The following is a 24,550-nucleotide window of genomic DNA, read 5'->3' on the forward strand; positions in this document are numbered from 1 at the left end:
CTAAAAAGACTGCCGACACTGTGCTTGTCTTGCCTCTTCTAGGGGACTGCTGCACATTACTGCATCCTTGAGTTACTGAATAGTTCAAACATGGGCAGCTAATTTTGTATAATCACAAAACAGGGGCGACGGTGTTATGAATCATATGATAAGCAAGTTTACAGGGCACTCATTAAGACAAAGGCATTTGCACTGCAGCATGATCTTTACACGAAATTACAATGACTAACTTTCACCTCTGAATGCCAAAACAGGAATGACCATTATCATGAAATAAAAGATACCAAAGCTCATCTACATGCAAAAAGGTTTCCACTTACTCCATGTGCTGTCCTGGTGTGGAATGGTAGGTAAACAGCCTAAAAGTGATTACATGAACACTCTGCCAGACACTAAAGTGTGAATCACAGAGTAATCATGCGGATATAGGCCACAGGTGCTCATAAACACAATGCTGAGCATGCTTATTGCCCAACAACAACAATACCTCTGCTTACTACATGTTGGACTGTGTGATCACCATTGACTCAAAACTATTCTCATATGCAAAACACTCAAAAGAGATCTTACCCACTAGTCTAACACCACGACTACATTCAGGGTGCTGGCAAGTGTGACAGGTGTCATCTTTACTCATTTTCTGAGTATAAAATGTATTTGATTTGATATCAATTGTTGCTACACACAAAAATAAAAATTCAGGCTTCAAGATAAATTCTTTCATATTCAAATTCATAATTAAATTAAATACGACGGGTAATAACGAACTGCTTTTATAGTGTGTCTCATTATATGGGTAACAAAGTAGAATAACTGTCTAATGTTGTTATCATCTAAAACATGGTCCAACAACTGTCATAAACTCTATATATGTAAGATTTACTGGCCCAGTAAATAAATAAAATATACAAACATGGAAAAAGAAGAAATAATGAATTCCATATCAGATTCCTCGTCACAGTGACCCGCACATCAACTGAATTTTCAAACGATACATATAAAACGGAAAGGTTCCAATTTAATCTCCATATCACATATCAGTCAACAAATACTACAGCCTAGATGGCATATCGATATAAACTCTCCAGTGCTCAAATTTGTAACAAGAAAGAAAATTGGAGATTGCTGTTGTTTATTTTTCTCTTGAGTGAGGCAATGGACAAAAAGCTTCATTTTCAGATTTCACTAAGGTGACCTGTTTTGGTAGATTCTTTCTCACTGCACTAGAAAGAAGAATCTGGTATACCAGAATGGACACAAGGAACACAAAGTTCCAGCTCTGCATAACAGGACATTGCTAAGTGATATCGACCTAAAATACAACATTTCACTGTTAGGCCTAAAACTAAACTCAGATATAAAAATAAATTGATATTATTAATATCACTCATGTATTCCACAGTTAATTCTAAACTGATATGAAGAAAGTGCTTTACTTGCATCAAACTGTGGGTACTTGAAGGTGGGTATAATATGAGCATGTCGCACACTGGTTTTCTCAACAAACTTTATACAATAGTACTATTGTTTACTTGTACAGGATAAGTAATTAGTAAATATTAATAGCTTCTCTCCCCTCCATTCAACAAAACAGTTCCAGGTTTATTCTTGGGGAATAAATGGCGTTTCTTTAGCTGTAATTGTTACTGTCATCAAAGAAGGAGACGCCCATACGCACAAATTTTGATAATTATACGCTTAAAATGCACGTTTGTGCAATGACATGTTGTATTTGGATAGCACTGATAATCAACTATATTGTATCAAATTCATTACGAGTTTCGTAATACACATTCTACAATATCTTTACCGTTTTATTACGTGTCTCTAAATGTCAAAGCCCCAAAAATGTAATTCCTGCCATTAACCAAATCCTTCTATCTTACTAATAATTCGCGTAATCACCAAACATCTGTAATGTTAGTGCCATCTTTCTTCACACTTTTCACTTGTTGTGATTAAAGCAGCCTTATCTGCATTGGAGCAATTTCTTGTAACATCCAGTATTACACATACTGCTTAGTTTTGTCTAGTGCATGTAGTAACTGGGTGTTGTCATTTATTGCTACATTATGTTGGTTGCCAGTTTCTACGAGTATGGACTTCAGGAAAGGGGTTATGTTGATATGTCAATATAAAGAGCTGTATCTATTTACTGTGGAAAATTATTACGATAACGTTAAAATTTTGAAATTTACTTCAAATATTTGTTTGTGTGTCAACAAAAATAATGGTCGGGACGATGTAGTATGTATTCAGGCAGAACGTATTTACAAAAACATTAATATGGATGGTCAGCGTGTGGTCTCAAGCTCAAACATCATACCATTTCTTACTTTCAGCACCATCACAAACCAGCTTCACCACGCTTACATTTCATGCGCCACTTTTTCACTTTCCATGCTGTTGTTTCTCAAATCATCTCTACTAGCAGTTTATCAGCTGCGATAGACTAGTACCAACACTGTCAAATAAGTGAATGTGAAATATTTTATGCTCTCAAGTCTTGTTCCGTACTAACTTTTAAGAATTAAGATAACTAGACCGTCATAATAAAACAAGACAGCATTATGATATTTGAAACTTCCAATTAATAGCTGTTCACGAAATATAACGTAATTAATTGATGCCGCACCTTTCCGTTTTACATCAACACATTTTGGCTAACCTGCATTGTTGTGGAAGTGGGGAAAACGTGGAGCTTCGTCTGCTACTAAACGCATGTTTCTGCTGTATCATTTGATATGTAATAATTATACATATATAAAATTAAACTGTTCTAAAGGAACATCCCAATTATCTACACGACATTTTCATAGATAACGTTGATAATTTGACAATTTAGTTTGTTTATATACTGTCGTAAACAATGGCTGTAAGTGGAACAAACATAATTTTCATAAAACATATTTGTTAGACAGTAATTATAAGTGTTTAATATGATTTTCCGATTGTTTTTTTCCGTGTACTTTCCAGCCCCAAAAAGGCAAACAGGCAACGAAAGGACAGAAACAGATTGTAGAAGAAAATATGGACACATTACATTTTTACAGGAAAATGGTTTTTGTAGCAAATGGTGTATATCTGACAGTTACAGTGGTCTTATCTGATGTTTTCACGGTTGCAAATATTGTAAGTTGTTTTAGATTATGTTAGACAGTCGGAATGTAGTATTTGCAGTAGACCTATTTTATGAAAAACAGAACATAACAGTATGCTCACTTCACTCCAATCTAGAAGTAAACCTCCAAATAATGTTATTATTTTTGTCCTAGCTCTTCTTCCTATTGGCAGCAGCGTCTTATATTGGAAGCTACCAATTTATGGCATACATGGCAAAACCAAAGTATACTGAATCTGGCCAGCTTGTGGACAGTGGAGTTGATCTCAACATGGAAGGTGGAATAGCCGAGTGAGTACATTATGGTTCACAAACGTTACAGCTGATAACTTAGTTGCTTGTTAGAAGATACACATGTATGGTGCGCTTAATTATTTGCATTTTTTATGGTTCATACTTGCGACAAACTGCTGCAATATGTATGTTTACAAGTAAGGTATATATTCCCTGTGAAAACTTGGCCATATGCTGGTTATTTACATGAACTGAATTTTTTAAAATATGAATTTAATACAAAATTTAAAAAATTACATGGCGAGCAGTATGTACCGGGAATTTATCTTTGAGGTTGGAGGAGTCATCAAACAAAAATATTTTCGTTTTATTTTCAAAGCTTTCATTATCAGCCAGTGCTTTAAAGTCATGAATTGACAATTCAAATACTTTTATGGCTCCACAGTTTGCCCCTTTCAGCATAAGGGTAATTTGTGAATAGTGAATGTTATTTTTCTTCGTACTGTCATATTTTTGAATGCTGCTGTTATTTTCAAATTGTTCCCGATTCTTCACCACAAACTTTGTTGGAGAGTAAATATATTGTGAGACTTGTTAGTAGGCCTACTGTTTTGAACAGTTGCCTCCATGAAATTTGGGGATGGATTCCTTATTGTTCCTTCTGTTGTTTCAGCTCATTGGGCTTCTTACTAATACTTGCATCTTAAATATCCTCTTTCATGACAAGATTCATCACAAAAAATACTTGAACTATATAAAATATTCTTTTCTGCTAATGGAAAGTCCTTGGTAGAATGTATGTAATGTAAGAAGTAAAGCTAACAACTTGTATAGTTGAGGTGGTGAGTGGTTGATATGCAAAAGTTAGGAACATTGCTAATTTTTCAGACTAGTCTTCCATCAGCTTACATCCAAGTACCCTTGCAGGGCGACATTGCTTCAGCTAGGACGAGGTTCATGCAAATGTGTCAGTATTCTGTTACCTCTTGATAGAAAAAACTCGAAAAGCTTGGCAGCATTTCCCGACCATTCGATGCCTCCTTCCTTTATTTAACTATTTTCTACTTTGCACCAGCAAAATATGAAATGAATCCCTTATTTATTGTATCTCGAAAACCGTAAACCTTGAATTTCTCAAAAGTATGTTGAGATTTTTATGTACACCCTAGAGACATCATAAGAAATCCCAGTAGCTGAAATTTTGTCCTTCAAATGTTTTGATACATGGTCGGTTGATGACATGTTTAGTGGAGAGACACTTTTGGAATCCAAATTATAACTGTCTCAGATCCAGATATGTGCTATCATTCTCAAGAACACTACATTTTCCAGTTCTTTTAAGAATACATGTCCATATACTCTTTTAAGTAGGGGAATAGGAGGCTAACAGTGGCAAATTTTAGTCTGGAAAAATATCGTGTAAAAGTTATGTTACATATATGGCTGAATGCAATAACTATATCAAAAGGAGCATGATTGAATGCATGTAGTACTGATGAAATATAATTAATTTTGTATGCAAAGAAAGAGTGAGTGTTTACACTACAGCTGTCAAATCCATTCTTTATTGAAAAACCTTTTCAGGGAGCATCTACTCAGCTCATATATTTATTTCTCCTTTGCTCATAATTTTTAGTGATATCTGATAAACAGAAAACACACACAAAATATTCACAAACTAACACCTACTAACAGTGTGACTATTTATGAATTTTAATATTGCAGACAGTGTACCAGATTTATAGTTAAGAAGCAAAGTGCCTGTCCCACCCCCCCAGCCCACCCCTCAGAAGGATAACTGTTTTTCAGGCAGAGGATCACACAGTCAATGCAGCTGCAGCTTCTTCCCTTAGTAATCATCTGGATTTTTCTTTCAGTTTTCTGGCATCAGTCTTTAGTTTTACTTCTGCACTTGAAATGTGCCAAGATGCATCAATAGTAGAGGGAAAAAAATCGGTATGAAATTTTTGGCTTTCCAACTGAGTGAGTTCATGAAAAATGCATGATGTTTCAATGAGTATTACTTTTGTTGCCCTCTGGCAACTGGCAGCATGTTGAAGTGATGACTCGATCATCCTGTGAAGCAAAAGCTTGACTAGGTAGACAGTCAGAGTCACCAAATTTGAAGAGCAGACTCAAAATGTGCCGCAGCTCTTCCCTAATCTGTTAAAAAACCACACACACACACAACGGAATGCGTCTAAATTAAAAGTATTATAATATCATATCAGTTGAATATACAATGGAGGAAATTCTCATAACTTGCCAAAATAGTAATTTAGAAGACAGTTTGGTTACTGGCTTAATTAGGCAGTGAGTGGATCATAGTAGAGTAACATCACCAAGCTGTTTAACTCATTTCAGTAATTGCATCATAACTACACTTCAGACTGTAAAATCTTAAGATTTAATCAATTATATGACAATTGAAACACAGACAAGGGGGCCTCAGAAACCCATAAAGATGCTTGCCACTTCAGTTTATGTTATTTTAACATGGACATACATTGGTAGACACTACATCTACATCCGTACTTCACAGGCCACCATGCTGTGCATGGCAGGGGTACTTTATATCAGTGCTTGTCATTCCCTTTCCTGTTTCACTCACAAATGGAGCAAGGGAAAAATGACTATATCTATATCCTTCCATACCATCTCTGACTTCTCTTATCTTGTTTTTATGGTCCTTAAGTGAGATGTATGTTGCTAGCAGTAGGATCATTACGCAGTCTGTCACAAACGGCAGTTCTCTAAACCTTTTTAACAGCATTTCATGAAAAGAGCATCATCTTCCCTCAAGACATTCCCACTTGACTTCACGGAGCATTTCATAACACTCACATGTTCATTGAATCTTCCGATAACAACTCTAGCAGCACACATCTGAATTGCTTGGATGTCTTCCTTTAATCTGACCTGGTAGGGATCTCAAAAACTCAAGTCATGGATAAACACATACCAAGTGAACTCTCACACCTCGCCCCACCACATAGTGCACTTCACTGCAGCACCGGACTTTTATTAGCATAAACACTGAATGACTGGGCACCAGTCCTCTCTGGAGCAGTTTCTGGCACATTTGAAATAACGGATGTTTAATCTGTAGAATAGAAAATTGAAATAGTTTTAATTTATGGCAAGGCTGCAACAAATCTGGATGCTGCTGTTGGTCTTTAAGCTGAACAGTTTGCTGATAGACTGTGATCTCATATGACTATTTATCATGTTGTAAAACAGTTTGCTACCAAAAGAAACGTGATGCTTAAAAAAACTCCTACAGCAACTGCTATTGGGAACAGCAGTAATAAATTTACACTACTAGCTGCAAAGCCTCATAATCCACATGCAAGCACCCGAGAGAAATCTCACCAATCAGGAATTGCTCACACTATCTTCTTCTTCTTTTTTAGGATGTGTATCTTTGAGATATTTAGTTGTTCCAAGTTGAAGCAACAAAAGAGTGCTCGTATCACATTTCGCTGGGAAGTTCAATGATACATCAGTCTCTAAAGAACATTCACTGTCCAGGACAGTGTACTGGTTCTATTACTTAAAAAGTCTTTGAGTTACTGTCATATTTTAGAAGCTGTGCCACGTGGTCAGATCTTTGTTAACAGTCTGTGGTGTCCACTGTGTTAAACGCTTTCTGTAAATTGGTCTTTTGCACAAGCGATGCTTTCTAAGTCCGTCTTGATTGCTGGATAGAAACTTATATCTCTCAAGGAAATTTATTGTATTTGAATGTAGAATAGGGTCAAGAATTAGACAGCAAACCAACATGAAGGATTTTGGTCCGTGATTTTGCAGGTCCGTTCTTTTACCTTTTTCATACAACAGGATTCACCTGCACTTTTTTCAAGTCACTTGGAGCCTTGTGCTGGATGAAAAGATACACAATAAATGCAAGCTAAGTAAGGGCCTAACATTAAACAGTATTCTATGTGGAATCATATTGGGATTCCATCTGGGCCTGGTGACTACTTGTTTTCAACTCTTTCAGCTGCTTTTCAATCCCATGGGTGCCTATTTCTGTGTCCATTCAAGAGTTTGTATAGCTGTTAGACAATGGCCCACCAGTATCATCCTGCTGAGTGAATAATTTTTAAACCGAAAATTTAAAATGTCAAGTTTTCTTTTGCCGTCTTCTATTGCTGCACCAGACTGGTGGACTGACTGAATAGAAGCATTCAGCCTGCTCAGCAATTCTGTTTAGGACCTCCATTTTCTATAATTATTGGCAAGAGCTTTCATTAACGTATTGTCATGTCATAACCACAGTTAGGTACGAATCCGAAATCAGAGTCATCAGAGAAGTAAAACACTTAGCCCTAGAAGCATGCTTATTAAGACACTAGAGTACAGGCAGAACAGAAATTCCTCTTGGGCATCAAGTGCTGGTGTTTGTACATATTCCAGAATATGCAGACATTATAAACATAAGAAATTTTGAGGACCTTCCAGACATGATAAATAGTAAATAAAAACAATCAATGGAAAATCCAGGATGTAATGTAACAATCTACATCTAAATTTATACTCCACAAGCCACCAAAGGGTGTGTGGCGGAGGGCACTTTACGTGCCACGGTCATTACCTCCCTTTTCTATTCCAGTTGCGTATGGTTCGCGGGAAGAACGACTGTCTGAAAGCCTCCATCTGTGCTCAAATCTCTCTAATTCTACATTCGTGATCTCCTCGGGAGGTATAAGTAGGGGGAAGCAATATATTCGATACCTCATCCAGAAACGCACCCTCTCAAAACCTGGCGAGCAAGCTACACCGCAACGCAGAGCGCCTCTCTTGCAGAGTCTGCCACTTGAGTTTGCTAAACATCTCCCTAATGCTATCACGGTTACCAAATAACCCTGTGACTAAACACGCCGCTCTTCTTTGGATCTTCTCTATCTCCTCCGTCAACCCGATCTGGTACGGATCCCACACTGATGAGCAATACTTAAGTATAGCTCGAACGAGTGATTTGTAAGCCACCTCCTTTGTTGATGGACTACATTTTCTAAGGACTCTCCCAATGAATCTCAACCTGGCACCCGCCTTACCAACAATTAATTTTATATGATCATTCCACTTCAAATCGTTCCGCATGCATACTCCCAGATATTTTACAGAAGTAACTGCTACCAGTGTTTGTTCCGCTATCATATAATCATACAATAAAGGATCCTTCTTTCTATGTATTCGCAATACATTACATTTGTCTATGTTAAGGGTCAGTTGCCACTCCCTGCACGAAGTGCCTATCCGCTGCAGATCTTCCTGCATTTCGCTACAATTTTCTAATGCTGCAACTTCTCTGTATACTACAGCATCATCCGCAAAAAGCCGCATGGAACTTCCGACACTATCTACTAGGTCATTTATATATATTGTGAAAAGCAATGGTCCCATAACACTCCCCTGTGGCACGTCAGAGGTTACTTTAACGTCTGTAGGCGTCTCCCCATTGATAGCAACACGCTGTGTTCTGTTTGCTAAAAGCTCTTCAATCCAGCCACAGAGTTGGTCTGATATTCCTTAGGCTCTTACTTTGTTTATCAGGCGACAGTGCGGAACTGTATCAAACGCCTTCCGGAAGTCAAGGAAAATAGCATCAACCTGGGAGCCTGTATCTAATATTTTCTGGGTCTCATGAACAAATAAAGCGAGTTGGGTCTCACACGATCGCTGTTTCCAGAATCCATGTTGATTCCTACAGAGTAGATTCTGGGTTTTCAAAAACGACATGATACGCGAGCAAAAAACATGTTCTAAAATTCTACAACAGATCGACGTCAGAGATATAGGTCTATAGGTTTGCGCATCTGCTCGACGACCCTTCTTGAAGACTGGGACTACCTGTACTCTTTTCCAATCATTTGGAACCTTCCGTTCCTCTAGAGACTTGCGGTATAATGTAATATAATTAATTCATAAATTTCGGGCGTATTGTAGTATTTGAGGGTTGTAGCATCGCGTTTTAGTACCTGAATAGTGTAAAATCACGGAGTCTCTTTCCGCCACCGAGCAGTGTGTCAGCAGTGCGCAAGTAGCAGCATTACTGCATTTATTAGGCAATCTTGTATTTTAATAACCGTTTAAATTTTGTGTCGATTTGTTTGCGCTCTCTGTAGATTAGTTCAGACGTTCTTTGCACAACAGTTTTTAGCATGGATAGGTACTGCAACTGCTGTGTTCGGATGCAGGCTGAGTTGGCATCCCTTCGCTCCCAGCTTCAGGCAGTGTTGGCTTCGGTCACACAGCTTGAGGCTGTTGCCAATGGGCATCACTGTGGGGGTCCGGATGGGGGTTTGTCGGGGATGGCCAGCTCGTCCCACGCATCCCCCGATCGGACTACGACTGTGGCTGCCCGGGATACTGCCCACATTGAGGCTGATCCCTCACCTGTGGTAGAGTGGGAGGTCGTCTCAAGGTGTGGCAGGGGGGGAAAGACATTCCAGAGGGCTGAACGGAAGGCCTCTCCAGTTTGTCTGACAAACCGGTTTCAGGCTCTGTCTCAGGCTGATACTCATCTTCGGCCGGACATGGCTGCTTGCCCTGTTCCAGAGATTGCCCCTCAGTCTGCAAGATCCAGGCAGTCGCAGAGGGTGGGCTTACTGGTAGTTGGGAGCTCCAACGTCAGGCGCGTAATGGGGCCCCTTTGGGATATGGCAGCAAGAGAGGGGAAGAAAACCAATGTGCACTCCATGTGCATACCGGGGGGAGTCATTCCAGATGTGGAAAGGGTCCTTCCAGATGCCATGAAGGGTACAGGGTGCACCCATCTGCAGGTGTTCGCTCATGTCGGCACCAATGATGTGTGTCACTATGGATCAGAGGAAATCCTCTCTGGTTTCCGGCGGCTATATGATTTGGTGAGGACTGCCAGTCTTGCTAGCAGGATGAAAGCAGAGCTCACCATCTGCAGCATCGTCGACAGGACTGATTGCGGACCTTTGGTACAGAGCCAAGTGGAGGGTCTGAATCAGAGGCTGAGACGGTTCTGCGACCGTGTGGGCTGCAGATTCCTCGACTTGCGCCATAGGGTGGTGGGGTTTCGGGTTCCGCTGGATAGGTCAGGAGTCCACTACACGCAGCAAGCGGCTACACGGGTAGCAGGGGTTGTGTGGCATGGACTGGGCGGTTTTTTAGGTTAGATGGCCTCAGGCAAGTACAGAAAGGGCAGCAGCCTCAAAAGGTGCGGGGCAAAGTCAGGACATGCGGGGGCCAAGCAGCAGTCGGTATTGTAATTGTAAACTGTCAAAGCTGCATTGGTAAAGTACCGGGACTTCAAGCGCTGATAGAAAGCACCGAAGCTGAAATCGTTATCGGTACAGAAAGCTGGCTGAAGCCAGAGATAAATTCTGCCGAAATTTTTACAAAGGCACAGACTGTATTTAGAAAGGATAGATTGCATGCAACTGGTGGTGGTGTGTTTCTCGCTGTTAGTAGTAGTTTATCCTGTAGTGAAGTAGAAGTGAATAGTTCCTGTGAATTATTATGGGTGGAAGTTACACTCAACAACCGAGCTAGGTTAATAGTTGGCTCCTTTTACTGACCTCCCGACTCAGCAGCATTAGTGGCAGAACAACTGAGAGAAAATTTGGAATACATTTCACATAAATTTTCTCAGCATGTTATAGTCTTAGGTGGAGATTTCAATTTACCAGATATAGACTGGGACACTCAAATGTTTAGGACGGGTGGTAGGGACAGAGCATCGAGTGACATTATACTGAGTGCACTATCCGAAAATTACCTCGAGCAATTAAACAGAGAACCGACTCGTGGAGATAACATCTTAGACCTACTGATAACAAACAGACCCGAACTTTTCGACTCTGTAAGTGCAGAACAGGAAATCAGTGATCACAAGGCCGTTGCAGCATCCCTGAATATGGAAGTTAATAGGCATATAAAAAAAGGGAGGAAGGTTTATCTGTTTAGCAAGAGTAATAGAAAGCAGATTTCAGACTACCTAACAGATCAAAACGAAAATTTCTGTTCCAACACTGACAATGTTTAGTGTTTTGGAAAAAGTTCAAGGCAATCTTAAAATGCGTTTTAGACAGGTATGTGCCAAGTAAAACTGTGAGGGACAGGAAAAACCCACCGTGGTACAACAACAAAGTTAGGAAACTACTGCGAAAGCAAAGAGAGCTTCACTCTAAGTTTAAACGCAGCCAAAACCTCTCAGACAAACAGAAGCTAAACGATGTCAAAGTTAGTGTAAGGAGGGCTATACATGAAGCGTTCAGTGGATTCGAAAGTAAAATTCTATGTACCGACTTGACAGAAAATCCTAGGAAGTTCTGGTCTTACGTTAAATCAGTAATTGGCTCGAAACAGCATATCCAGACACTCCGGGATGATGGTGGCATTGAAACAGAAGATGACATGTGTAAAGCTGAAATACTAAACACCTTTTTCCAAAGCTGTTTCACAGAGGAAGACTGCACTGCAGTTCCTTCTCTAAATCCTCGCAGAAACGAAAAAATGGCTGACATTGAAATAAGTGTCCAAGGAATAGAAAAGCAACTGGAATCACTCAACAGAGGAAAGTCCACTGGACCTGACGGGATACCAATTCGATTCTACACAGAGTACGCGAAGGAACTTGCCCCCCTTCTAACAGCCATGTACCGCAAGTCTCTAGAGGAACGGAAGGTGCCAAATGATTGGAAAAGAGCACAGGTAGTCCGAGTCTTCAAGAAGGGTCGTCGAGCAGATGCACAAAACTATAGACCTATGTCTGTGACGTCGATCTGTTGTAGAATTTTAGAACATGTTTTTTGCTCGCGTATCATGTCGTTTTTGGAAACCCAGAATATTATGAAAAGGAAAATTGCCACTCTCCATATAGCGGAGATGCTGAGTCACAGATATGCACAACAAAAAGACTGTCACAAAAATGCTTTCAGCCAATAAGGCCTTTGTCAAAAATGGACAAAACACACACACACACACACATATGTGTTTGTAAACGCAACTCTCACACACAACTCGTGTGTGTGTGTGTGTGTGTGTGTGTGTGTGTGTGTGTGTGTGTATTTTTTATGAAGGGCTTACTGGCTGACAGCTTTATTTGTGACAGTGTTTTTGTTGTGTGTATCTGCAACTCAGCATCTCTGCTATATGGTGAGTGGCAACTTTCCTTTTCATAATATTGTTACATAGTAAATAAAAATATTTTCTGCCACTCAGATTTGAGCTGATAACATGGACCACATCAGCCAGCAATGTTAATTGTTTCTCCACACTGTATGTAGCACAGCTCATATAATTATGATGGTTGAAGTTCTTGTATGCTTTACGCATTGATATTTTTGTAGATGCACAGATTTCTACTAACTCCTCACTGTGACGAGTATCGAGGGTAGCCCCTCCAGTCAGAGCTTTGCTATCATCAAGTGGGACTTCAGTTTTCTTGATCAAGAAGCCCCATCATTGATTTGTGCCTCTTGACTGTAATAAGGTTCCATGTGGAGAGCATGAAAACATCTCTACACTTTCATATTTTTAATCAAAGGTTATAATCCTTGAATTCATGTATGAAGTCTGACGAGCAACAAAGCCTACAATATGGCCCAAAGTAGTGTAATAACATATCCAATGGTCCCACTTTCCACACCGCTGTAAGAATCCATGCCAAATTTCCTGGGCTGTATCCCACTGGCCAATGCTTGGCTTTTTTGGTCCTTTTCCTGAGTGTTCAGGATGCCTATGTGAGCCAGCTGTCTGTCATACTCCTTAGGTCTTGCCGATAAGATATTCCACATAGTCATCCTGAGTATCAGCGTTTGAAATGGGAATAGTGTATCCACCTGTGGGGCATTGCTTCAATATCTTATGTGGAAAAGTCATGATGGGCTGTATTGTATCCCAACCTCTCTTTTTGCCACCAACATTGGGAGCATACCTTTCAACATTTTATTAAAGCTTTCTGTGAGGCCATTCATCTGTGTCAGTTGTCATCCTGTGAGAGTGATGTCACAACATGAAATTACCGCTGATACTAGTCTTGAATGGAAAACTTTTGCACTATCAGAGTTCCTCACATGGTGAACGCAATTCATCAAAATTATGTCTCCTACAAGGAACCCTGCAATTTCTGAAACATCAGCTATCAGCACAGCTTTGGGGACAATGTAGCTGTTGGTGTAGTTAGTGCAGTCTTCTATCCATCGATTGCTGTTAGTCGTTTTTAGACCCCTCCTCAAGAGGTGAGTTCCATTCCTGTGGAATGGTGCATCTGCAGGCGGCATCTGGATGACCCAGGGGTGATTGTGGTACATTTCCATCATTGTCATTCCTTACAGTGGCTCACGTAGTTTCTAACGTATCAGTAGAGATCTGGCCAATAACTGTGTCCGATTCTGTCTAGAGTCTTCACTAATCCCAGGTTTCTAGCTGTCAGAGTGTCAAGAAAATACTGCAGGATAGCTGGCCACACATGAACTAGGTTGATGAGTAACCATTTCTGTGCCATTGCATCATGTTTCCTCTTAAACAATGTTCCATTAATTAACTGGAATTCTCCTTTGGTCTGTTCCTCCTCCTTCAAGGCTTCTACAGTTTCCAGCAGTGTTGGATCTAACCTCTGTTCAGCAGCAGTGTCATTTAATGTAGCAGTGACTGAGATTTCACCATACTGTTGTTGTTGTTGTTGTTGTTGTTGTGGTCTTCAGTCCTGAGACTGGTTTGATGCAGCTCTCCATGCTACTCTATCCTGTGCAAGCTTCTTCATCTCCCAGTACCTACTGCAACCTACATCCTTCTGAATCTGCTTAGTGTATTCATCTCTTGGTCTCCCTCTACGATTTTTACCCTCCACGGTGCCCTCCAATGCTAAATTTGTGATCCCTCGATGCCTCAGAACATGCCCTACCAACCGATCCCTTCTTCTAGTCAAGTTTCGCCACAAACTCCTCTTCTCCCCAATCCTACTCAATACCTCCTCATTAGTTACGTGATCTACCCACCTTATCTTCAGCATTCTTCTGTTGCACCAGATTTCGAAAGCTTCTATTCTCTTCTTGTCCAAACTAGTTATCGTCCATGTTTCACTTCCATACATGGCTACACTCCATACAAATACTTTCAGAAACGACTTCCTGACACTAAAATCTATACTCGATGTTAACAAGTTTCTCTTCTTGAGAAACGCTTTCCTTGCCATTGCCAGTCTACATTTTATATCCTCTCTGCTTCGACCATCATCAGTTATTTTACTCCCTAAATAGCAAAACTCCTTTACTACTCTCATTTCCTAATATAATTCCCTCAGCATCACCCGACTTAATTTGACTACATTCCATTACCCTTAGTTTGCTTTTGTTGATGTTCATCTTATATCCTCCTTTCAAGACACTGTTCATTCCGTTCAACTGCTCTTCCAAGTCCTTTGCTGTCTCTGGCAGAATTACAATGTCATCAGCGAACCTCAAAGTTTTTACTTCTTCTCCGTGAATTTTAATACCTACTCCGAATTTTTCTTTTGTTTCCTTTACTGCTTGCTCAATATACAGATTGAATAACATCGGGGAAAGGCTACAACCCTGTCTCACGCCTTTCCCAACCACTGCTTCCCTTTCATGCCCCTCGACTCTTATAACTGCCATCTGGTTTCTGTACAAGTTGTAAATAGCCTTTCGCTCCCTGTATTTTACCCCTGCCACCTTCAGAATTTGAAAGAGAGTATTCCAGTTAACATTGTCAAAAGCTTTCTCTGAGTCTACAAATGCTAGAAACGTAGGTTTGCCTTTTCTTAATCTTTCTTCTAAGATAAGTCGTAAGGTCAGTATTGCCTCACGTGTTCCAACATTTCTGCGGAATCCAAACTGATCTTCACAGAGATCGGCTTCTACCAGTTTTTCCATTCGTCTGTAAAGAATTCGCGTTAGTATTTTGCAGCTGTGACTTATTAAACTGATAGTTCGGTAATTTTCACATCTGTCAACACCTGCTTTCTTTGGGATTGGAATTATTATATTCTTCTTGAAGTCTGAGGGTATTTCGCCTGTCTCATACATCGTGCTCACCAGATGGTAGAGTTTTGTCATGACTGGCTCTCCCACGGCCATCAGTAGTTCTAATGGAATGTTGTCTACTCCCGGGGCCTTGTTTCGACTCAGGTCTTTCAGTGCTCTGTCAAACTCTTCATGCAGTATCTTACCTCCCATTTCGTCTTCATCTACATCCTCTTCCATTTCCATAATATTGTCCTCAAGTACATCACCCTTGTATAAACCCTCTATATACTCCTTCCACCTTTCTGCCTTCCCTTCTTTGCTTAGAACTGGGTTGCCATCTGAGCTCTTGATATTCATACAAGTGGTTCTCTTCTCTCCAAAGGTCTCTTTAATTTTCCTGTAGGCAGTATCTACAGGGTGTTTCAAAAATGACCGGTATATTTGAAACGGCAATAAAAACTAAACGAGCAGCGATAGAAATACACCGTTTGTTGCAATATGCTTGGGACAACAGTACATTTTCAGGCAGACAAACTATCAATATTACAGTAGTTACAATTTTCAACAACAGATGGCGCTGCGGTCTGGGAAACTCTATAGTACGATATTTTCCACATATCCACCATGCGTAGCAATAATATGGCGTAGTCTCTGAATGAAATTACCCGAAACCTTTGACAACGTGTCTGGCGGAATGGCTTCACATGCAGATGAGATGTACCGCTTCAGCTGTTCAGTTGTTTCTGGATTCTGGCGGTACACCTGGTCTTTCAAGTGTCCCCACAGAAAGAAGTCACAGGGGTTCATGTCTGGCGAATAGGGAGGCCAATCCACGCCGCCTCCTGTATGTTTCGGATAGCCCAAAGCAATCACACGATCATCGAAATAGTCATTCAGGAAATTAAAGACGTCGGCCGTGCGATGTGGCCGGGCACCATCTTGCATAAACCACGAGGTGTTCGCAGTGTCGTCTAAGGCAGTTTGTACCGCCACAAATTCACGAAGAATGTCCAGATAGCATGATGCAGTAATCGTTTCGGATCTGAAAAATGGGCCAATGATTCCCTTGGAAGAAATGGCGGCCCAGACCAGTACTTTTTGAGGATGCAGGGACGATGGGACTGCAACATGGGGCTTTTCAGTTCCCCATATGCGCCAGTTCTGTTTATTGATGAAGCCGTCCAGGTAAAAATAAGCTTTGTCAGTAAACCAAATGCTGCCCACATGCATATCGCCGTCATCAGTCCTGTGCACTTTATCGTTAGCGAATGTCTCTCGTGCAGCAATGGTAGCGGCGCTGAGGGGTTGCCGCGTTTGAATTTTGTATGGATAGAGGTGTAAACTCTGGCGCATGAGATGATATGTGGACATTGGCGTCATTTGGACCGCAGCTGCAACACGGCGAACGGAAACCCGAGGCCGCTGTTGGATCACCTGCTGCACTAGCTGCGCGTTGCCCTCTGTGGTTGCCGTACGCGGTCGCCCTACCTTTCCAGCACGTTCATCCGTCACGTTCCCAGTCCGTTGAAATTTTTCAAACAGATCCTTTATTGTATCGCTTTTCGGTCCTTTGGTTACATTAAACCTCCGTTGAAAACTTCGTCTTGTTGCAACAACACTGTGTTCTAGGCGGTGGAATTCCAACACCAGAAAAATCCTCTGTTCTAAGGAATAAACCATGTCGTCTACAGCACACTTGCACGTTGTGAACAGCACACGCTTACAGTAGAAAGACGACGTATAGAGTGGCGCACCCACAGACTGCGTTGTCTTCTATATCTTTCACATCACATGCAGCGCCATCTGTTGTTGAAAATTGTAACTACTGTAATTTCGAAAGTTTGTCCGCCTGAAAATGTACTGTTGTCCCAAGCATATTGCAACAAACGGTGTATTTCTATCGCTGCTCGTTTAGTTTTTATTGTCGTTTCAAATATACCGGTCATTTTTGAAACACCCTGTATCTTACCCCTAGTGAGACAAGCCTCTACATCCTTACATTTGTCCTCTAGCCATCCCTGCTTAGCCATTTTGCACTTCCTGTCGATATCATTTTTGAGACATTTGTATTCCTTTTTGCCTGCTTCATTTACTGCATTTTTATATTTTCTCCTTTCATCAATTAAATTCAATATTTCTTCTGTTACCCAAGGATTTCTATTAGCCCTCGTCTTTTTACCTACTTGATCATCTGTTGCCTTCACTGCTTCATCCCTCAGAGCTACGCATTCTTCTTCTACTGTATTTCTTTCCCCCATTCTTGTCAATTGTTCCCTTATTATCTCCCTGAAACTCTCTACAACCTCTGGTTCTTTCAGTTTATCCAGGTCCCATCTCCTTAAATTCCCACCTTTTTGCAGTTTCTTCAGTTTCAATCTGCAGTTCATAACCAATAGATTGTGGTCAGAATCCACATCTGCCCCTGGAAATGTCTTACAATTTAAAACCTGGTTCCTAAATCTCTGTCTTACCATTATATAATCTGTCTAATATCTTTTAGTATCTCTAGGATTCTTCCAGGTATACAACCTTCTTTTATGATTCTTGAACCAAGTGTTAGCTATGATTAAGTTATGCTCTGTGCAAAATTCTACAAGGCGGCTTCCTCTCTCATTCCTTCCCCCCCCAATCCATATTCACCTACTATGTTTCCTTCTCTCCCTTTTCCTACTGACGAATTCCAGTCACCCATGACTATTAAATTTTCGCCTCCCTTCACTACCTGAATAATTTCTTTTATCTCGTCATACATTTCATCTATTTCTTCATCATCTGCAGAGCTAGTTGGCATATAAACTTGTACTACTGTAGTAGGCATGGGCTTCGTGTCTATCTTGGCCACAATAATGCGTTCACTATGCTGTTTGTAGTAGCTAACCCGCACTCTTATTTTTTTTTATTCATTATTAAACCTACTCCTGCATTACCCCTATTTGGTTGTGTATTTATAACCCTGTAATCACCTGACCAAAAGTCTTGTTCCTCCTGCCACCGAACTTCACTAATTCCCACTATATCTAACTTTAACCTATCCATTTCCCTTTTTAAATTTTCTAACCTACCTGCCCGATTAAGGGATCTGACATTCCACGCTCCGATCCGTAGAATGCCAGTTTTCTTTCTCCTGATAATGACGTTCTCTTGAGTAGACCCCGCCCGGAGATCCGAATGGGGGACTATTTTACCTCCGGAATATTTTACCCAAGAGGACGCCATCATCATTTAATCATACAGTAAAGCTGCATGTCCTCGGCAAAAATTACGGCTGTAGTTTCCCCTTGCTTTCACCCGTTCGCAGTACCAACACAGCAAGGCCGTTTTGGTTAATGTTACAAGGCCAGATCAGTCAATCGTCCAGACTGTTGCCCCTGCAACTACTGAAAAGGCTGCTGCCCCTCTTCAGGAACCACATGTTTGTCTGGCCTCTCAACAGATACCCCTCCGTTGTGGTTGCACCTACGGTACGGCCATCTGTATCGCTGAGGCACGCAAGCCTCCCCACCAACGGCAAGGTCCATGGTTCATGGGGGGGACCATACTGTTGTGTTTTGTCAAAGGATTCCGTGAAAGGCAGTAAGCATCCTAGTGTTTGCATCCACTTTTGTGTACCACAGTGACATCGTACTTGTGAAGCCTCAGTACCCATCAAGTCAATCAGCTCAATGGATGCTTCAGGCTAGTCAGCCATAATAGAGAATGGTGGTTTATCACAACAGTGAATGGTATCCCAAATAAATACAGCCATAAGTTGTTGATGGCCCTGACCAATGCAAGGCTCCTTAGTCTCATTTGTAGAGTAGTTCATTTCGGTCTTTGAGAGCACTGTGGAAGCATAAGATATCACCTTCTCAGCACCTTTCTCAGTTTGCACTAGAACTGCACCTATCCCATAACCACTAGTATAGGTGTGAAATCCTATCTCAGCATTTTTGACAAGCCACTACTGCAAAAATCTTAAGGACATTGTTCCAGAAAAATTGGGCTCGGCCCTGCACCAGTTCTTGCAATGGTTATGCCTTGCTGCAGAAGTCCTATGTGAATCACGAGAAGTACAAGCACATTCCAAGAAAACTTCTCACATCATGATATGTGCCCAGGAGTTGAAAAATCTGTGATTGCTGTTATTTTCTATGGTTCAGGACAGACTCCATTGCCATTAACTAGGTGACCTAAGATTTTTGTTTCTTGGGTGATGAAGAGGTACCTTTTTTAGGATTCATGCACAGACCTGAGACCTTAACACACTTCAATACTGTTGTCTGGCAGCTTAGAAAAAATGACAGTATCATTCAGATAGCAAAGGCATGGCACCCATTTAATATGTCAAAGCAGGTTCTCCATCATATGTTCAAAGGTGGGTGAAGCTTTACACATTCCAAACAGCATAATTTGAACTCATAGAGGCCACCAGGAGTTATGAAGATAACAGTTTCCCTGCCATCCTCATCAACCTTAATTTGCCAACAGTGGCCTCGAAGTCCACGGCGTGTTCTTAGTTGAGAAATACTTTGCTCCTTTCAAGCAGGCTAGGTTGTCATCATTGCACGGCATTGGGTACTCATCTTTCCTCATGATTATTTTCAGTTGTCACTAGTAGACACAGAAAACAATATGCCGTTCTCGCAGGATAGGACCAAGGTCTCTCTGAAGATTCAATATCATCTTGCAGCATCTTTTGCACTGCCTCCTGAATTATGTGCCATTCTGTCAGTGCACTGAGTGATTGTTGCTGGATGATCACTAGTGTTAATACATTGTTTTACTATGGGCTGCTCAGCCTATCTCCTCTCCACACCAGATTTGAAAACATCCAAAAATAGGCCTAGAGTGACTAATACTCACTGACATTGTTGCTCAATCATGCCATTTTGTTGGCAGTTCCATAGTAGCTTCCTCCATTGGTTTGTCTGTAGTGGTAGCCGAAAAATTCTTCACAATCTTGGATTCATCCGGCTGTTCATATGAACATAACTTTATCAATGAATTATGGCTGCTCGTGACAGCTAGCGTACAAAAACACCACGACCATCTATGGTGCTTGTGATCATAGCTTGTGTAGATTTCTTTTGTGAGCCTCAGTAGCTTCTTGCAGTTGGCAAAAGCTTCACAGCTTAACTGAAGATCTAAATTATGACGGGAACTCATCTTGATGATGATGATGGGATAACAATGTTTTCAAAAGCAACCCACCATTCAGAGCAATCTTTGATGTGTCTCTTTGTTGGAATAGCTTCATCATTCTGCGACCTTGTTTCTTCCACAGTCTATGACTGCTTGTGGTGAGTGCAAGAATTCCCGTCTGAGAATGACAAAATTCGAAGACCTGTGTTCTGTCATTGATAGTTATTCTTACAGCTTATGTTTCTTTCAGATGAAGTATTTCCCATGTGTGACCTTTAGCACAATCACTTTTGTATCATGAGACATAGTCTTCTATATTTTGCAATGGATAAGCATTAAATACGACAGATAAAGAAGCTCCCGAATCGACTAATGCCCAGGCAGGTTTGCCATCAAAGATGGTATCAGTGAGATTACCTGACACCAAGACAACTGTTGTCCAAGGTTGATTTTCATCTGTGGCAGCCTCACCTCCATAGACTGTAGGCTCACCTAGTTTTCCTGAATTCAACATCTTAGTGAGCAGCTGGTACCTCTGTACAGTGACAGAATGGCCACAGTGTGATGGAAAGGGACCTCGTACAGGCTATGATGATGGGATTAACTATAATTTCGACAGATGACTGGCTGGATAACACAATTGTGATAGTTAACGTCTTGCAGCTCAATAGTTGTCCAACATTCATTGTCTGTCCCTGCAGTAGCAAACAGCATGTCCCAGGAATCCACAACGGAAACATACCAGTGTGGTAGCCTTCGTCCTCCAAATTTATATTTTTCTGTAGGTTGTTAAGCTTAACGAAGAAGTTGGTTGTACCTGCTTTGGTCAGGTGCTATCTTGTTGTCTGATGGTTGTGGCATGTCCAAGCTGCATAGTGCATTTGACTGGAGGCTGAGGTTGGTATTAGAGATGGATACACCAGTTGTTCAGTGTTCTCTATTATGTCTCGGGAGTCAGTCATACCTGTTTCATCTCACTTTCTTCTGTTGCATTTCCTCTACGCACTGTCGCCACTTGATGAATTCTTCTGTCATCGTGACATGCTTTATCAGAAGATCTTGGTAGCATGTCATTACGACTCCTTTCATCAAATGTGATATTTCGTTGGCTTTTGTGATACTTGGACTGAGAGTGTTCTTTCTTCTTGAAGTCATCTTCTTGCTCATTTCAGAGGTACCCTGCCTTCACCAGACCTTTTTTTTTGTGAAATTCCTTCTGTTATGTAGTAACAGGTACTGGTAGGTTCACAAACAGGATTTGTTATCCCAATTACAAATTGTGTATCCTGCAGTCTCAATTCAACAGTAAGGGTGTGTACAACCAACTGCCACTGACCACCATACGCATTTGCACCATTACAGAATTTGCAATGTGGCATAGGGGCAAAACATTCTCTGTGCAAGACTGTGCCTTTCCTCATGAAATTGAACCCTGTTATTCAGTTGTTGCTGATTGTCATCAAATGTTTTCTTCAGATCGGTTTGGAATTTTTCCTAGCTGTCAAGGTTCCCTTCATTGTTCTAGACCCACTGCTTGGTTGTGCCATCCAAGTAAATGTACACGTGTTTGGTGAATCAGTTGAATCCTTACAGCCATTTTATTGGGTCTTGACCAGCATCTCCAGAAAATGCTGATGGATGCCTGGTGACGTACTGCTGTTTTTAAATCCACTGGTCTCCTGACTATATGGACCTTGGGAACGATGTACTGTTTGTGTACAGGTTCCTGTCTGTGTAGGCAATGGCTTTAACTTTGCCTAATTGGAGCTATAGTGATGTAAATGTTTTGAAAACCACAGTCAATTACCAATCCGAAAGCAGGGTCGTCAATGTACAGCCAGAACAGAACAGAACTGAACTTTTGGATGGTGACTGATACTGTTTATAGAAACCTTGATTATTCCAAAATATGCAGATGTTAAAATTCCTTCCAACAAATCTTGAATGTTAAGGGTGCTTCCACACTACAAAAATGCTGAGAAAACAGAGATTGCTGCACTGTCAGTTCAATAAAGAATGCAGAATGAACTGAATATTCAAATGAATATCTATTAACTTTTGCCTGTCACGATTTCTGCATTCTTTTTTGAACTGACAGTGCAGCAATCTCTGTTTTCTCAGCATTTTTGACTTATTTTACCAAACCAAAGTTGACCTATTCCATGCTTTATCTACTTACTTGGCACAGATTTCTCCAGAACATGATCTACAATCACTTTTAAACTTAGCCCACAACTCCTCTTTCTCTATAGTATTGGAAATTGTACATCCCAATCAAAAACTGACTATCTGATAGATTGCAGAACAATGTAACATTTTAGTTGGATCTTGTCATGAAATCCTGACACAGCATCTTAGAATGCATTGTGTTGCCGCAAAGTTTGTCCCACGGCTCATGAGTCAAGACCAGAAAGACCTTTGCGTTGCAGTCTGTGAAGAGCTTTTGGATCATACAAATGAGAACGATATGTTCCTTAAGAGAATCATGACTGGTGATGAGACATCGCACTATGGTTATGATGTTGAGACCAAGGTTCAAACTTCACAATGGGTTGGGAAAGGTTCTCCGAAATCAAAGAAACTTGTCAGGTCAGGCAACATGTAAAAGCCATTATGATAGTTTTCTTTAACTTTGAAGGATTAGTTGATCCTGAATTCATCCCAGAGAGACAAACTGTTGATCAATGTTACTATAGACCGATGATCTCAGCAGTTTGGTCTCATAGGAACTTACCATGGGGATACTATCAGGACGTGTTGCGATGCCTGCGATAAAATGTGAGAAGGAAATGGTGTGAAATGTGATGAAACAATTCATGACTCTTGCATCATGATAAAGCATCCGCACATTCAACCCTGTTTGTGCTTGTCTATCGACAAAAAATGAAATCAGTTTGCTGCCTCATCCTTTGTACGCTCCAGATCTGCTCGCTGCAGGCTTTTTTTTTTTTTTTTTTTATTTCCAAACTTGAAAACCTCATTGAAAGAATGAAGATTTGCAATCCTAGATGAGATAAAAGAAAATTCGCAAAAATGACATTGGGAGCAGTGTATCGGTTGTGGAGGAGAGTATTTCGAAGGAGATCATGCACAATAAGTAAAAGATAAGCATAGAAAAATTTTGTAGACAAAGCTCTGGAATTATTTGAACAGGCCTCTTAGATCAGAACTTAGAAGCATGTGCTTGTGAGATGTTACTGCAGACTGCTTGTCAGGTAATTGTAACAGTTTACAGTTCTCCTCTAGGAAACTTTCAGCTATTTATGAGAAATTTAGCTGCATTAGTGAGCTACCTGTCAGACAAGAAGAAATGGTTAGCAGGTTGGGGAGATTTCACTGCAGATTTCTTAACAGATACACACAGGAAAAATGAATTGGAATTGTTATCTGGGTGTTTCAGTCTAATTTCAGTACTTAATTTTCCAACTATTGTGCAGCAGGATAGCAGGACCCTAATAGATAAAATATTTATGGACAGCGCTCAGGCTGAAAAAAATAAACAATATTGCAACTTAAAGCCCTGAGGCAGGTTCGTAGAAAGCAGTGAGACTTATGAATATAGAGGGAAACATTCCACGCGGGAAGATATGTGTGCTTGTGTCTGTATATGTGTGGATGGATATATGTGTGTGTGTGTGTGTGTGTGTGTGTGTGTGTGTGTATATACCCGTCCTTTTTTCCCCTAAGGTAAGTCTTTCCGCTCCCGGGATTGGAATGACTCCTTACCCTCTCCCTTAAAACCCACTTCCTTTTGTCTTTCCCTCTCCTTCCCTCTTTCCTGATGAGGCAACAGTTTGTTGCGAAAGCTTGAATTTTGTGTGTATATGTATGTGTCTGTTTGTGTTTCTATCGACCTGCCAGTGCTTTTGTATGGGATATATATATATATATATATATATATATATATATATATATATATTCCATGTGGGAAAAATATATCTAAAAACAAAGATGATGTGACTTACCAAATGAAAGCGCTGGCAGGTCGATAGACACACGAAATTCAAGCCTTCGCAACGGTTGCTTCATCAGGAAAGAGGGAAGGAGAGGGAAAGACGAAAGGATGTGGGTTTTTTATGGGAGAGGGTAAGGAGTCATTCCAATC

At 40.7% G+C, this 24,550-nt stretch overlaps 2 protein-coding genes across 5 annotated transcripts in view; one reads left to right on the forward strand and one right to left on the reverse strand.

The window, feature by feature from the left end:
• LOC124612521 (palmitoyltransferase ZDHHC3) overlaps positions 1–2,468 on the reverse strand; it is a 116,617-nt gene extending 114,149 nt beyond the window's left edge. Inside the window, exon 1 of one of the 4 annotated variants that reach the window (XM_047140780.1) lies at positions 2,327–2,468. The gene's annotated coding sequence lies outside the window, so the exon portion shown is untranslated. Of the gene's footprint in view, positions 1–1,810; positions 1,930–2,326 lie in introns of those variants that run through there. The other 3 variants (XM_047140782.1, XM_047140781.1, XM_047140783.1) reach the window with 3 other exon arrangements.
• A 188-nt stretch (positions 2,469–2,656) lies between these two features.
• Positions 2,657–24,550, forward strand: part of LOC124612522 (transmembrane protein 208) — a 51,733-nt gene continuing 29,839 nt past the window's right edge. The window contains exons 1-3 of the mRNA XM_047140784.1: positions 2,657–2,875; positions 2,977–3,132; positions 3,276–3,412. Coding sequence (XP_046996740.1) covers positions 2,870–2,875; positions 2,977–3,132; positions 3,276–3,412 — 299 coding nt within the window. The 5' untranslated portion in view covers positions 2,657–2,869. The remainder of the gene's footprint in view (positions 2,876–2,976; positions 3,133–3,275; positions 3,413–24,550) is intronic.

Source organism: Schistocerca americana, chromosome 4 (assembly GCF_021461395.2).
Source record: "Schistocerca americana isolate TAMUIC-IGC-003095 chromosome 4, iqSchAmer2.1, whole genome shotgun sequence".
Classification (NCBI taxonomy): Eukaryota; Metazoa; Arthropoda; class Insecta; order Orthoptera; family Acrididae; genus Schistocerca; species Schistocerca americana.